Here is a 15,216-nt window from a genome sequence, read left to right as displayed (position 1 = left end):
TCAAGGGAAGTAATAGTGCCACTGCTCTGGTCAGGCCCCATCTGGAATTGTGTCCAGTTTGGGCACACAATTCAAAAAGGACATTGAGAAACTGGAGCCATGTGTCCAAGAGGGCGACTAAAATGGTGAAAGGTTGCGGAAACCTTGCCCTATGAGGAAAGCCTTAGGGAGCTGGGGATGTTTAGTCTGGGAGAGAAGGTTAAGAGTGATATGATAGCCCTGTTTAAATATTTGAAGGGATGTTATTTGAGGAGGAGCTAGCTTGTTTTCTGCTGCTCCAGAGACTGACCCGAAGCAATGGATGCAAGCACAGGAAAGAGATTCCACCTCAACATTATTAGGAGGAACTTCCAGACAGTAAGGGCTGTTGGACAGTGGAACAGGGACGTAGCCAGGATTTTAGGAAGGGGGGGGGGTCCAGACTTTGGTGTGTTACAGACCGCCCCTTTGGGGTGGCCTGTAGGCGCACCTTTCCCCGCCGGATCAGGGCCTCAGTGTCCAGAGTGGCAGCCACTGAGGCCCCGATCCGCCGCTTTCCGGGCTGTGGGGAAGCGGCAAAACGCCCCTTCCCGCCAGCCTGGAAAGGAGTGTCCTTGGGGCTTGAAGCCCCAAGGACACCCCGTGGGTAGCGAGGAGAAAGGGGCCATTTGGCCCCTTTCTCCTTGGTCCGCTGGGCGCAGCGTCTGAAGGCTGCGCCCAGCGGACCAAACCAGGAGGAGCTCCGAAACGGAGCTCCTTCCGGGGTTGCGGAAAGGGCACCCTAGGCGCCCTGCTGCGACCCCAAGACATCACAACCGCGCCCCTCGTTTGGAGCGGTGTGGTCGTCACGTATCAATGGCGGTGGCCGTGTGGAATGGCCGCCGCCATTTTGTGCACGCACAGCGCGCACTTAGGGTTGGGCGGTACGGAAGCACGCCCCCTTCTTAACCCTAGTACGCTCTCCGCACGTACTTTTAAGCCCATCTGTAACGGGCCAAAGTGTCAGCATTATAATGGGGCTTGGGTGCGGCAGCACACAACATTCATTTTTCTAATGGAAGGGGGACTCCGACCGGACCCCAAGTCCCCCCCTTGGCTACATCCCTGACCAAGACTAGAATCGCCTGGGCCCCTTTTAAGCCTTGCTCTGTGTGTGTGTGTTGTGTGTGTGCTTAAGCAACTGCGTGGTGGTGCTTTATTAACAACATGTCTTTCTTTTTAAATGCCACCCGTGGCCGCCTCACAGGGAAGGAAGGGAAGGGCGGCCAAAGCGCCTCCTCTGTCCTGAGGCGAGGCGACCTCGGGTCTCGTGACTGGGCGCGCGCGGGCGGGAAAAAAACGCAACGGTCGGGCCTCGCGCCCTCATTATTATTCCTCCTCCTCCTCCTTATTCCCCCTCCCTTCCCTCTGAAACCAGAAGAACCAGCGCCCGGGAGATTCCGCGGCTAGGCGGACTCCTCCTCCTCCCCCTTTTCCACGGCCCTCATTGGCTCCTTTTCCTCCTCCCAATGTCGACGTCATCGGGCCACGCGGAAGCAGCCGAGCCTTCCATTGGACGCAGGCGCTCAGGAATAGAGAGCCGTGCGCAGATCGTCAGGGAGGGTGCGTGCGTGGAAGGGTCGTGTGCAAACCGCGTGTGGCGCAGCCAGCAGGGACTCCTGATCGTCAACGGAAGGGAGAAGGGGAAAGAAGAAAAGGAAGAGAGAGAGAGGAGGGGGCTTAAAGGAAGGGGGAAAGGAGTCCGTCGCGGCTGGCGCGCGCGCACTGAGGGCCCCGTCTCGAGGCGACGTCAAAGCCCCGGATTGAAGGTAAGCGGGGTCTGAGGGTCCACTGCGCGGGAAGCTGAGTGACGTCGAGGCGGCCGTTAACGGTGGGCGGGAGGGAGGGGTCCTTTACAAAGCAGACAGAGGCATCCATGGCGCCGTCCTGCGAGGGAGGCGGGCTCTGCGGCCAGAGGCCTCCGGGGCAGTGAGTGTTCCTTCCCAGGCCTCTTTCCCGGAAGGCCTCCTTCCCCCTCGATGTTGGCGGCGGGGAGGCGCCTCGTTCCGCCCATTTAGCGAAGGGGAAGCGGCCTGGCTGCGTCGCCCGCCACGTGCTCCGGCCTTTGTAATTGCCAGCCCCGCCGCCGCCCTTTCCCTCCCGCCACGCCGACCATTAGGCCGCGAGGTCGCCTCCTCCTCCTCCCGGGCCCAGGATCCGGTTCCGCCGAGGCGGATGGTTCCGCAGCGCTATTCGGCCTCAAAGGCGTAGGCCCGAGAGCCAGTAACAGTAGTGTCTCCCAAGCAATACTAAAGCGCACCTTGGAAGCCAATCCGACGGTTATCGTCATCGTTGCAGCCCGACTAGGCCCCAGAGCGCACTGCGGAGATCGCCCGCTTTGAGGCCGCTGCAGCTGCCCCCTTCTTGGTGAGCCCGGCCTGGCTGAGGTCCCCTTGACTTCACTCTCGGATAGCGAACACGCTGCAGGAGTCATTGGCTTCGGGGCCGCTGTAACCGCCCTGGCCCTGCGCTAGGGAACCCTGGGAAGGGTCGTTCGTTGTGGCCCCAGAGCTACAGTCCCCAGCACTGAGCCAGGGCAGTTGGAGCGGTCTCAGACTGGGTTGTTTCTGCAGTGTGTCCTGGGCTGTTTGAGTGCTGCTGCACTGTGACTCTGGAGACCATCAAGCCCACCTGGGCCAGACACACTCTCTCAGCCTCAGAGGAGGGCAAAAGCACGCCTCTGAACAAGTCTTACCAAGAAAACCACACCATAAGCTTCACCGCAGCTGAAAAGGACTGGAAGACACACCACAACCACAACAACAAGAGACTAAGGAATGCTTGGAATGAGCAGTAGAAGAGAGGTGGGATAATGGGCCGGAGGGGCCTGGCTTGGAGCCCCTTGTTGGTTGCATGTCGTCTCACAGTTTGGAAAGTGTTAATGGCAGACACCCAGCAATGGTTAAATCGGAACTGGAAACAAAATGTCCTCTGGGCTCTTGGCTGAAAAGGTGTTGTGTTGTTTTGCCCAAAACAGATGTGTTTATCTATTTGGTGGGTAAAAGTTGGTTCTCTGAAAGTAAGATACAGTAATGGCATACACATGTCTTGTTCAGTTTTGTGTTGGTTCAGGGTGGACTTTCCAAAAAAGCATACACAATGTTTGTAGTTTTGCAACAGATAAGCAATCCTTTCAGAGCAACAGGTGAAACTCATGCATGATAGCTGGCAGGTCTGGGAAGAACTTGGGAGGGGAAACAGTGTAGGAAGGGCTCTGATTAGTCTGTGGATTAAGGAGAAAGGAAAAGAAGAATTTTCCCCATACGTAGTTATCTATTGACTCATTAAAAATACCGTACTTCTTCAGACCTTTTGAAGAGATGACATGGAAGACGGTCAGTGAGCCCACCTCCATTTTGGATCAGGATTGTTTGAAATGGATGTTGAAGGCAAAGATAATAAGTCCTGCTTCTTGAATTATAAAGTCCCAGTGAGTGATCATCTCTGTTAAAGGGATCTAGTGTTATTTCACAGTGATCAGTGTCTGGATAACAATGATTATGTGAAGTTGACTGTGATTACCTTTAGAGTTGAATGTAAAAGGCTTCCCAAACTGACTAAAGCAGAATTTATTTCCCCCAGTTGTGGTTGTATTGTGAATCCTCACAGCCTTCCCTTCCCAGATGTCCTTGTAAGTTTTGGTAGACATCTTGCATTTCCTAGGCAGACTTCTGTGCCCCTGATTGCATCAGATCTACAGCTCTCCTGATGGCAGCAACATAGCAGCAGCTACTGTCAGACAGTACGCAAATTCAGTGTTTTTATTCAGGCATCATCAAGAATCAGTTTTATGCACATTTTGTGTCTATAACTGTTGCCTAAGCAAAACACTTGCTGTCTCTTTGCTACTTGCTGCTCAGAGGAGAACTGTTAGGGAACTTGGGTGAACAGCTTAGACATTTCAGAACTTATTCTCTCCACCAAGGTTTTGCTTTCACCTTTTAATTGTAGTTTTTAATTTACAGACTTGTTAACAATTTGTGTGAAATAGACTGCAGTGCATGTAGAAAAAATATTGCTACATTGGAGAAGTTCCCGGTTGTGCATTGAGTCGTAAAACAGTACTTCTGTGGGCTGTATGGAGAGTATAAGCCTTCATATACCCATGCCAGTATAATTCTGAGGTACAGTACAGTATTTCACTGTATCCTCATGCATTTGGGAAACGGAGACCAAGAGGGTACAGACACAGTTGCCTTGATGGCAGTCCTCTCAGTCCCTTCATCTACCTTCATTACAGTCTAGAGACACTCTTGAGTTGTCTCCACAGCTGAAATGTTAAAATTGATTCCTAACTCCCCTTCCCCCATGTCCTCTCTGTGTGCCAAAGGACTTAGAAAAGAGGCAGCGCTTGTTGGCAGCCTGTTAGAACCTGAAGATACCTAGAAGTGGAGTATAACATGCAGTGGAACAAACATTGCTTGCCATTTATATCTTTTGGGTCCCAGTGCTTTTTGCTGTGGAGATAGATGATTGTCTGAATCTTTCTTATCTGTTCCTTCTGAATCACTAAATTGGCATGGGCAGGAGAGGTGCCAAAGGTCGGGGACTTACTGTTGTGGGGGTTGGGGACATAAAGTAGGATTGTGCACTTAAATAGATTTGAATACCTTTGACGCCATTGCTAGTAAACCAAATGGTTCCTTTGGCCCCCAGCTGTCGTCATTGTTAGCGCCCTCCGCTCTCTGACTGGCAGGTGCTTGGACTTCCAGCTGAGAGTGTAAATATTTTCCTAGTGTCTTAACAGCTCTAATTTTGTACAAAGGGGTGAGTGATCAGGGCAAGAGATGATTAGTACTATGTGTAATTACAGTGGTACCTCGGGTTACGAAATTAATTCGTTCCGCGGCTAATTTCGTAACCCGAAAAACCTTCGTAAGCCGAATTGCCATAGGCGCTAATGGAAAAAAATAGCTCTCTGCTGCCCTCCGGTGGCGAAATAGCGCCGAGGTTTTTTCGTAACCCGAAAAAACCTTCGTAAGCCGAAACAATAAATCCCTATGGGATTTTTTCGTATCCCGAAAAATTCGTAAGCTGGGTAATTCGTATCCCGGGGTACCACTGTATCCAGGAAACAAATGCTCAGAGATATTGTAAGCAGCCATCAAGCACAGCTACTCCATGGATGCAATTGCTTCGTAACAGGGCTGAATGTGTGAATCTAATTTCTAAAGGTTATAGCCATGTTACCATACATTCTTATGGGAAGGTGTGAGGAGAAATAATGGGATTGGACTCTTGCTGAGTGCTTCTCAGAGGAATGGAAGAAACTAGATGAAGAGACATGGGAACTGGAGGCCTGTGGGAAAGAAGAAATGAGGAAGGGGTAGCAATAGCATTTTCATGTCTGTACCGCTTCATAGTGAATTAAGCACTCTCACAGGAATGGAGACAGGTTGGATTGCAAGAGAAAAGTCCTGTTGATATACTTTAAATTTCCTAGACTTTCCCAGTTCCCACAGCCAGAGGAGGAGGAGCCAGCCTGTAAAATTTACCCTCCTCATACCATCGTAACTAAGGACAGAAACAACAAAATGCAGGCATCTTACTAACATCTCCAATTTTCTTCTCCTGACTGATTTCTAACATATTGCCTGATGAAGAAGCCAGTGGAGCTTCTGGCCAATAAAGGTATCACTGTTTGGTGGCTCTTTGTTTGAATTTGCTAAATGGCCAACATATCTATCCCTACATATAAGCACTCTATAAGTGGTTTACAATCTGTAAGGCAGTTGTCCCCAACAAGCTTGGTACTCATTTTACCAACCTACAAAAGGATGGAAGGCTGAGTCAACCTGGAGCCCTCTGGGATTGAACTCACAATGTTTTGGCTGTAGTACTTGCATTTAACTACTGTGCCACCAGGGCTCTCTCCATAAGGTAGAGAGGGGTGAGGAATGTCTGGCTCTTCAGATAGTGCCTCTCCCATGCTGGCTAGGGCTGATGGGAGTTACAGTTGAACAACACCCAAAAGACTACATGTTTCCCCATCTCTCAAGTAGAGAGATAGGAGCCTAATAATGGTATTGGAGAAGATAGGGGCCAAGGAAAAGGAAGGTGTAGTGGAGCTAGTAGAGCAGGGGAGGGAAGCTTCTTCAGAGCCTTGATGAATCTTGATGATCCTGTTTTCATGCATATTCCTGCAGCCAAATGCCTAACAGATGCAGAAGATCTGAACCCCCGAGTTCTAGCAAGAATGCACCACGGCAAGGCGTGAACCCATTTTTTGCAACGTATATGTATCTGAGTTACTTAAACCACATGCACTTCACACCTTGTCTCTTGTCAGCTCATCAGTAGTAGCAGTAGTAAGAATTGAGAGGTCTGAAAATGCATGTGCCTTGTTCTTAATACAAGTACATAAACAAAGGCATAACACTTACTTTTGAGTAATTCCTGGGAGAACATACACAGCTGGATTCATCAACCATTTTGTAGAATTGAAAGTATGTTAAGTCAGAGTATTATACTTTTTCTGTGGAAATTTCAGGTTTTCTGTTATTAGACAAACCATATGCAGATTTGCTCTTCCAAAACAGCTTTAGAGAGAGAATCCTTTCTGCTAGAATTTGTTAAGAGTTCCACTGGTTACAGACTTAGTAGCTCACCACTTATACATTTGAAAAGCTGAATCAGAATATTTTTTGACATCTATGGGTGGTGTAACTCATTTGTCCATCTGTCCTTGAGATATGTATCAGACTTCTGATCTCTTTTGATCCACAAATAAAACTACACAAGACAGTGGTAATAATAATAATAATTTGTTTTATTTATATACCGCTATTCCAAAGATCATAGCGGTGAACAGCAAGTCAGCTAATTAGCAAGTCAGCTAATTTGCCCCCAACAGTCTGGGTACTCATTTTAGCGACCTCGGAAGGATGCAAGCCTGAGTCAAGCTTGGGCCCTTTTGCTGGTCTTGAACTCGCAACCTTGTGGTTTCGAGTGAATGGCTGCAGTACAGGCATTTACCCACTGCGCCACCAGGGCTCCTAGACCAGGGCTCCTAGACCAGTGGTAGACCTAGATTTAAACAATTATATGCACACACATACACACTCTCTAATATATATGGAGAGAGCGGGAGCCAGTATGATATCAGACATTTGCAGCAAAAGATGTACAGTACATAGGTGATGGGAGGTGCTCTAGGAAGAAAGAATCACCTGGAGGGGCAGACTGCTGGGAGTTAAATTGCATGCACAGAAAGTATTTAGGATCTCACACCTTTAGGGTTTTTTCCCTCTAAGTAGGTGCCCACCTCTATATATGATAGATTGCTTGATTTCATGTTTGCCACTGTCTCATCTAGTTTGAACTAGGGTTGTTAGATGCATTACATTGTCAGCTCTTATTTTTTCTTGTCTACTTTGGACTCAAATAAACATGTAGAGTTCACCTGATCTAGCTAAATCTGCAGCCACAAGAGTTTTTTCTAAAAATAATTTGATGTGTGTTAAGACTGAACAGTTGTATTTGTCCTTAGTTATGTTAGAATGAATTGCTTTGATGTAAACATCTAGACACTTAGGCATTGTAGTGCATGTGAACTTATTCTCAGTACAAATGCATGGGCAATGGCAGATAAATGGATGTATCTTGAGTTCATAACAAAAATTCTTAACAAAGGTGGGTTTGAGGTTAATTGTCATAATATTTATCATAAGACATTTTTGCAGATGGCTTGATGCCATCACCTTACCCCAAATTAGCTTGGATACAGAACTCTAGGGATTGGAAGGCGGCTGATTGTGGGTTGATTGTGCCCAGTAGGTTCTGAGATACCTCTTACCTAGTGTATATCTGTGGAGATTTCATCTAAGACTTGGAGCTGCACATGCTGTTCAGTAAGTCTGAGATGCATTTTGGGGTCCTTCTGGGTTCCTTGGATGGTTTATGTATTTTGCTGTGTTTTATTGTATTGATATTATTATGTTGTTCACCGCCCTGATCTTTGGAAGGGCGGTATACAAATAAAAATTTTATTTATTTTATTAATTGATGAATTAAAGGATCACAAATACTCTAGTGAGACATGGCAGGATTAGTGTAGTCAGTCTAATATCTAACTGTAACCATGCAGTTCATCTACTCTGGCGTAAATACCGCAAAGGCACCAGATCCTATCTGATCTTGCAAGCTAAACAGGGTCAGCTCTGATTAGTACTTGGATGGGAGACGGCCAACAAATGCCAGGTGCTGTAGGCTATATTTCCAAGGAAGAAACTGGGCCACCTCTGAGTATTCCTTGCCTAAGAAAACCCTATGACATTAATGGGGTCCCCATAGGTCAACAGGTGACTTGAGGGCACATAATACAAATGTGAAAATGGGTCACTGCCATTCAAATTGCTTTGACTCTTACAATCCCACTAGTTGTTCATGCTGTGTCTGTGGATGTGAAGATTCTGAAAATCTAATGAAGGGATATGTAACTTCCTTTGGTTGGAAGTGGGTATATGTTGGCCATGCTTCAACCATTTGGGAAGCAATGGCCTTACGGTGGAGGAGGTGCTGCAGTGTCCTCCCTGATCATAGAACTGTGAGATTACTGGGGAGAAGGCATCACAGGATTTCAGCCCTTTTGCAGGAGGAGCAATGATGGGAGAGGATACTTGGCTGGAGGTGCTAAGATAAAATGGAGACACTTGCAATGCTGGGGTGAGGGATAAAAGGGAAAAGTGGTGGCTCTTTTACTGCCTTTTAGCAGTTGTGCTATTTGCTGTATCAGTGGCCACTTTAGCAATGAAGCCTGCAGTAATTTCAAATTAGTTGCCAGTTCTAAGGGAGGACTGGTGTGAGTGTTAGAACAGCTTTGTGTGCTCTCCACTTTTGGTTTAACAGCTCCAGATGCTGCTTAATGGCCATTCATTCCTATTTGACCACTTGCGATTACTGCATACCTTGTATAGATGTGCCATAGCTCATAGCTGAATTTTGGATAATTACTCTCATAATGTGAAATTTTAAGCAAAGTCAGCCCTAGTTACCAAAACAGAAATCCAATACTATTTTGCTAAGAATGCTATTAACAGACTGACGCTACCTAATTTGTAAGCATTTTTAACATGAATATGGCTGTATCTGATTTATAACTGTTTTTTTCTCACATCTAGGAAACCTAACTGCAGCTATGAGCAGTAACGAGTGCTTCAAGTGTGGGCGTACTGGCCATTGGGCTCGGGAGTGTCCTACTGGAATGGGCCGTGGTCGTGGAATGCGAAGCCGTGGCAGAGGTAGCGTCTCCCCATCTCCCGCTCCAATAATTTTTCTGTTATAGTTTGTAATGTTGTACTTCCCTTGAATTCTCTTTCCTGTGTACAGCATTAATGAATGGGCAAAAAACTTGTCTGCTATATTATGATCCCCTTTGATGGTTTAATGTGATATGTGTTTTATCTCTACTGAATTGCTTAAATAGCTATGCCTTTCTCAACAGGCTTCCAGTTTATGCCTTCATCACTTCCAGACATCTGTTACCGCTGTGGTGAATCTGGTCATCTTGCCAAGGATTGTGATCTTCAGGAGGATGGTAAATATTAATAAATTTTGGGAACATAGATGAGAATGGGTTAGTTAATACTGATTTGTGAAATACCCCTATGTTAAATAGACGTTCTGGAATGCTATCAAGGTTTTATAGTCTTGTTTGTTTCCTTTTTCTTATTGTGGAAGCCTGCTATAACTGCGGTAGAGGTGGCCATATTGCTAAGGACTGCAAGGAGCCCAGGAGGGAGAGAGAGCAGTGCTGCTACAACTGTGGTAAACCTGGCCACTTGGCTCGTGACTGTGACCATGCAGATGAGCAAAAGTGCTATTCTTGTGGGGAGTTTGGACACATTCAGAAGGACTGCACCAAAGTGAAATGCTATAGGTAAAAGCTTGTCTTAATGCATACAGCCATTAGTTCCATTGTGCTAATATTTTGGTTTTACACAAGTTCCTATAATCTTACAGTGAGTTATTGTATTTCTGTCAATGCTTTTAAATTATTTTAAAAATTATTTTGAGTTTATCAGACCATTTTTAGTAATCTTGTGCCTTTTTCAGTTGTTAATATTTCATACTTCTTATGTTGTACTCTAGGTTTCAATATGTTTATTAGCTGCAAGCACAGGACAAGTTTATTTTGTGACTGACAGTTATCTAAAAGCCACAGTATATGGAAGCCTTATCTGCAAAATCTCAAATTCTCATTATTTCCATACTTTCCAAGTAGGAATAAAATTCTGTTTTGTCTGATTTCAGGTGTGGTGAAACCGGCCACGTAGCCATCAACTGCAGCAAGACTAGCGAAGTCAACTGCTATCGTTGTGGCGAGTCAGGACACCTTGCACGGGAATGCACAATTGAGGCTACAGCTTAACTGTTATCCTTTGTCGCCCCTCCTTTTTCTGATTGATGGTTGTATTATTTTTCTCTGAATCCTCTTCACTGGCCAAAGGTTGGCAGATAGAGGCTACTCCCAGGCCAGTGAGCTTTACTTGCCGTGTAAAAGGAGGAAAGGGGTGGAGAAATCGACTTTCTGCATTTAACTACAAAAAATGTTTATGTTTAGTTTGGTAGAGGTGTTATGTATAATGCTTTGTTAAAGAACCCCCTTTCCGTGCCACTGGTGAACAGGGATGGATGAGTGGAAAGAGTTAAGTCAGACCAGCAAAGCCTCCCTGGGTTCCATGGAAGTGATCGTTTGCAGGAGGAAAACAAACTGGAAGTGTCTGAAACTTCCACAGTAACTAATTTTATTACAATAATGGCCTTGGAATGCCTGACCTCAGTAACAGTTATAACACCGAGTATCTGTATCAGGCCTTACCTAGAGCATATAGCTAAGTGGAATGAACAAAACAATGCACATGCCTGTTAATGGCCATGAGAGTGAGGGAGAAATCGAGAATTGAAGTAACAGTAATACAATAAATGAATGTCTAATAAGAGATAACAAGGTAATGGGAAACATTAAATATTTCAAACTAAATCAAACCCAGAACATCAATGCTTAGAGCATACACAATTTGGAGCTATTCAGGACTTGCAAAGAAATGCATTTTCACAGAAATCAAGATGTTATTTTTGTATACTATATCACTTAGACAACTGTTGAGTTTCATTTGCTTGTAATCAATTTTTAAAGTCAGATGGTAAAAGCAATTGAAGTCCTAGAATATAGAAATGTAATTTTAAACTATCAATAAAGCTGGAGGAGGAAGGGGAGTTTGGCTGAAGTTCTTTGTTTGGGGTTTATTTTTCAAGTACATAATGCAAAACAACCTAGTAGGCAAATATGGAAGAATAAAAGCTGAACATTGATTATTGTACCACAAATGTATTATACGAAGTTAATTCCTGTATCATTTAAACTGTAGAATTGTCAAATACATCACTTCAGCAGCAGTATTTGTATTCATTTCTCTCTGCATAGACTTAACAACTGCAGGATTACAGTTAAGGAAGCTTTTTGACTTCCTAAGACACCGCCAAATAAGATGTAGGGTAGAATTTTAAGAATGACTACATGAATGGCTAAGATAAAATCTTGTAGTCTTCTACATTGTGGCTTCAGAAAAAATAATGGAGATATGGAAAATGGGTGGGGTGGGACCATGTGGCGAAGGACCATTCTTTCAAATAATCACAGGGACCCAACAAGGGAGAAGCAATTAGATAACCTCATTGAGGATTCCCCCCTCTTGATAGTATTAAAACACAAGAACTACCTAGACTTTTTCAGTGCCCCAGCGGGAGGGATTACCACTCGTGTGAATGCTGCAGTAAAAAAGTATTGAAGGGCTCTAAGATGAAAGGAAGGGAGCTTCTTAATAGATGTGTCAGCATGGAGGATAGCCTTACTCCTTTCACTAAGAGTTTTCTAGTGGAAGGTAGATGGGACATGGTGAAGTCATCAAGCAAGTGCTTACAGTGTATTCCAGAGTGCTAGAAGCATAGTGGAGGTAGAGGGAAGTATAAGTGCCATGCTGGATAAGGCCTGAAGCCTGTTGGAGTTCACCTATTCGCATAGTGGCCAACCAGCTACTGTGAGAATGCAAAGGCAAGTTTACAGTTTAAGGAAACAAAATGATTTGGTTAACTTTAAACTAGATGATGAAAAACATTGAAGTATACACACTCAACTATAAGTCACCTTCATGTTGAGTTGAGGGGAGGTTTTGAGGCAACTTAGGGACTTGTAACAAAGGATGTAAAGAATGAAGCAAAGCAAAATGATGCCAACGGACTTACAAAATACTGGCAGGTCTAACAGTTCTTTATCACCCTAATGGTTAGATAGATGAAGAGCAAACTGTTAAATCATGGCTGTACAATATGTGGAGACAACCAGGTGCAAGCAGGGTTAAGAAAATGCACACATCAAAAAGCATGAAAAGGCAAGGCAAAGAAAATGGGGATTATATTAACAGTGATTATAACAATTAATGTGTTAACTTTGCCTGATTTTAACCCATAACAGATGACAAACACATAAATGCCTGATGTGAAGTCAAAGGCTTTCAGAGCCAGCAGCCAGTCACTGCTACTGGCGAAACGTCAGGAATAAACTCTTCTAGAACATGGCCTCATAGCCCGAAAAACCCACAAAAAACTACAGAAATGACTTATTCAAATCCTTTAAAGCCCAATTCCTCTTGGTGCTCTTTTGAGAAGCACTGAAGAGCTGGAACTGTTTGGAGTTCTCTTGTTCATGGATCACCATAAGTCAATGTCAACTTGCCTGTCTAACAACAAATTGCACAGAAATGTTTGTATCCTGTTTATGTCTTTCAGATATGTACTGGAAACTTTGCGTGATTTGGGAATAGTTCAGCTGTTAGCTCTAGCCAGCTACTCTTAGCACAAAACAGTATATTGCGCCCTAGGTATCCAGTGGGATTTAGTTCCAGGACTATCTGTGTATACTAAAATCTATGGATGTTCAAGTACTATAGTAGATAGTAAAATGATGACCCTTACATAAAATGGAAAATATCATAAGTTTACTTTTGTGTGTGTGTGTGTATATAGAATTTTTTCAAGCTATGGATGCTTTAATCTATGGATACGGAGGACGGACTGTACAAGAAAAAATTGCCAATATTGGGGGCAAGGGGGAACCAAAATTATCAAGGATCTGGAGTAGGTTCCTCAAAGAAAAATTTAGGGGCAAGGTATATGTATAAATGAATATACTGGATGGAGGAAGTAAAGTAAGAATTTCTCTTCCTCTCTCAGATAGCAGTGACTGACATTATACAATGCTTAACAGTGGAAGATTCAGAGCAAATGAATTACTCATTCACACATCAGTTTATCCAAGGAATTTGCTAAAATAATTGTAGCTAATCTGCTTAACTTTAAAGGAGAGCTTGACAAATTTGCCAAGGATAAAACTAGCAATGGCTATTTGTCATTATAGCTATATACTACCTCCAGTACTGTAACTTTCCAGTGTGAATGCTTCCTTGCAGGAACGTAGAAGGTTACAATTTCATTCTTGTCCTGCTTTGACTTTCTCACAGAAGCTGGTAGTATGGTATCATCTGCATATGTTAAATTGTTGCTTTTCCTTCCTTCAATTTTCACACCACTTATCTCCAAGTCATCCTGCTGTATGCATGGTATGTTCAGTCTACAAATTTTAAAAATAGGGTGATAAAATGCAGCTTTATATGACACCCCCCAATGTTTCTCCTTATCCTGTCATAATAGTAACCTCTTGTCCTGAGTACAATACATCAAGACAAATGTTTTGATACACTCATTTCTTTAAGTATGATAGATTTTCATGATCAATCAAAGGCTTTGCTGTAATTATATAGTACAGGCTGATTTTTACAAATTATTTGATGTGCACTATTATCCATGTTTGCAATATAATCCATGGTGCCTCTTCCTTTCCTGAACCCAGTTTAGACACCTGACATTTCTCATTCCATATATGGTAAAAGTCTTTGCTGTAGAATTTGAGCATTACTTTGCTTGCATAGGAGATTAGGAGATTAATGCAGTGTCTGAGATTACTGTAATCCCTGTGTCCCCCTTCTTGGGGGTTAGAATGTATATTTGTTTAGGGGCCATTATTTGTTTTCCAAAATTATTGACAGACTACTCTAGAGCTAGAGTAGACACTGGGGCAGAACAGACGGGTTTGATACCCTGCTGTCCACACTGGCCACTCCCAATGTAGTCTAAATACATACAGCTCGACCACATGGTGTCACATCAAATTGTGACGTTGGGTAATTTGTCGCCTGGGCAATATCAAGCACACTGCTTGTGACCGCTTGCTGCCTATTTGCCCTCCCATTGGATGGCTGCCCCTTTGGCCACACAGTCACACCTGCAATCCTCCACCAGGACGGCATTGGAGCATCAGTGTACCCAGCAAAACACTGGCAAAGCACAATTGTGGAGACACCCCCCCCTCCCACATGCTCATTTCTCCCCATGTCCCCTCTTGGACTGTTTGGCTTTTGTGTGTTTGTACTTGTATCTATTGGAGGTGTCACACTTTCCCTTTTTTAAATTGCTGCCCCAACTGCTTAGGTATGCTGGCTCTGTCCTTTTTAAATGGGCACCTACAGCGGGGCATTTATATGGTGCTTTAAAGTTGAGGTTAGGATACATTGCTCCTTTAGAATTGCTCTGGCATTGGGACGTGTTTATGTGCAGGGTGGAGGTTGCACATTTTCCAGGCTAAGACAATATCCTGGCTTCTTTTTGCTCCAGTTTTTAACCCTGGAGCACAACCTCAATCTAGTTTCTGCCAATTTTGGAGATGTGCATCATCTAAACACCCCACCTTCAAAGCGGTTAGAAACCGCTTTATTTGGCCATGTGTTTCACCCTTTAGTCTGTAGCTTGAAGCAGCTGTATTGGTATGCCATCTATTCCCATGTCATTTGCTAAAATTGGAGGTTCATCTGCAGATGATTCTTCCTTGAATGAATATGTCGTTCTTACATCTCATTTATATGGTTATTCTGTGTATTGTTTCCATCATGTTTTTCTTTCTACTTGATCATATAATGTGTTTGCCTGTTGGCTATAGCACCCCCAGTCTTGGTCTCTTATTCTTTATGGTTGTCACCTACAATTTCTCTGCATAGATTATTATAGTAATTCTCCTTGTCCTAGCGGACAAGTCATTAAATAGTTGCATTCAGGGTTCTGACTATTTCTGCCACTTTTTATTTTTGC

The 15,216-nt window shown here is 44.2% G+C and overlaps 1 protein-coding gene across 5 annotated transcripts; it reads left to right on the top strand.

Annotated features, from left to right (window-relative positions):
* Positions 1–1,572: 1,572 nt before the first annotated feature.
* Positions 1,573–11,415, top strand: LOC121922139 (CCHC-type zinc finger nucleic acid binding protein). Of its 5 annotated transcripts, none has more exons than XM_042451141.1 (5): positions 1,573–1,787; positions 9,138–9,257; positions 9,461–9,553; positions 9,694–9,895; positions 10,270–11,415. In XM_042451141.1, exons 2-5 carry the CDS (start codon positions 9,155–9,157, stop codon positions 10,385–10,387), a joined length of 516 nt encoding a protein of 171 aa, XP_042307075.1. In that variant the 5' UTR covers positions 1,573–1,787; positions 9,138–9,154; the 3' UTR covers positions 10,388–11,415. The 5 variants fall into 5 exon arrangements, with proteins under 5 accessions (XP_042307075.1, XP_042307076.1, XP_042307077.1 ...); XM_042451142.1 differs by lacking the exon at positions 1,573–1,787 and adding an exon at positions 2,139–2,385; XM_042451143.1 differs by lacking the exon at positions 1,573–1,787 and adding an exon at positions 2,515–2,822.
* Positions 11,416–15,216: the final 3,801 nt, after the last annotated feature.

The sequence above is a fragment of the Sceloporus undulatus genome, chromosome 2, assembly GCF_019175285.1.
Source record: "Sceloporus undulatus isolate JIND9_A2432 ecotype Alabama chromosome 2, SceUnd_v1.1, whole genome shotgun sequence".
In the NCBI taxonomy this organism is placed as follows: domain Eukaryota; kingdom Metazoa; phylum Chordata; class Lepidosauria; order Squamata; family Phrynosomatidae; genus Sceloporus; species Sceloporus undulatus.
The sequence above is the reverse complement of the archived record's forward strand: the minus strand, read 5'-3'. Positions and strand labels throughout refer to the sequence as shown.

Bases quoted from the DNA above. Each gene is read 5' to 3' on its own strand.
- LOC121922139 (XM_042451139.1), top strand. From the start codon at position 2,943: ATGTCCTCTGGGCTCTTGGCTGAAAAGGTGTTGTGTTGTTTTGCCCAA. The intron at 3,013-9,137 runs GTGGGTAAAAGT...TCTCACATCTAG, and splicing joins CAGATGTGTTTATCTATTTG to GAAACCTAACTGCAGCTATG. The intron at 9,896-10,269 runs GTAAAAGCTTGT...GTCTGATTTCAG, and splicing joins ACCAAAGTGAAATGCTATAG to GTGTGGTGAAACCGGCCACG.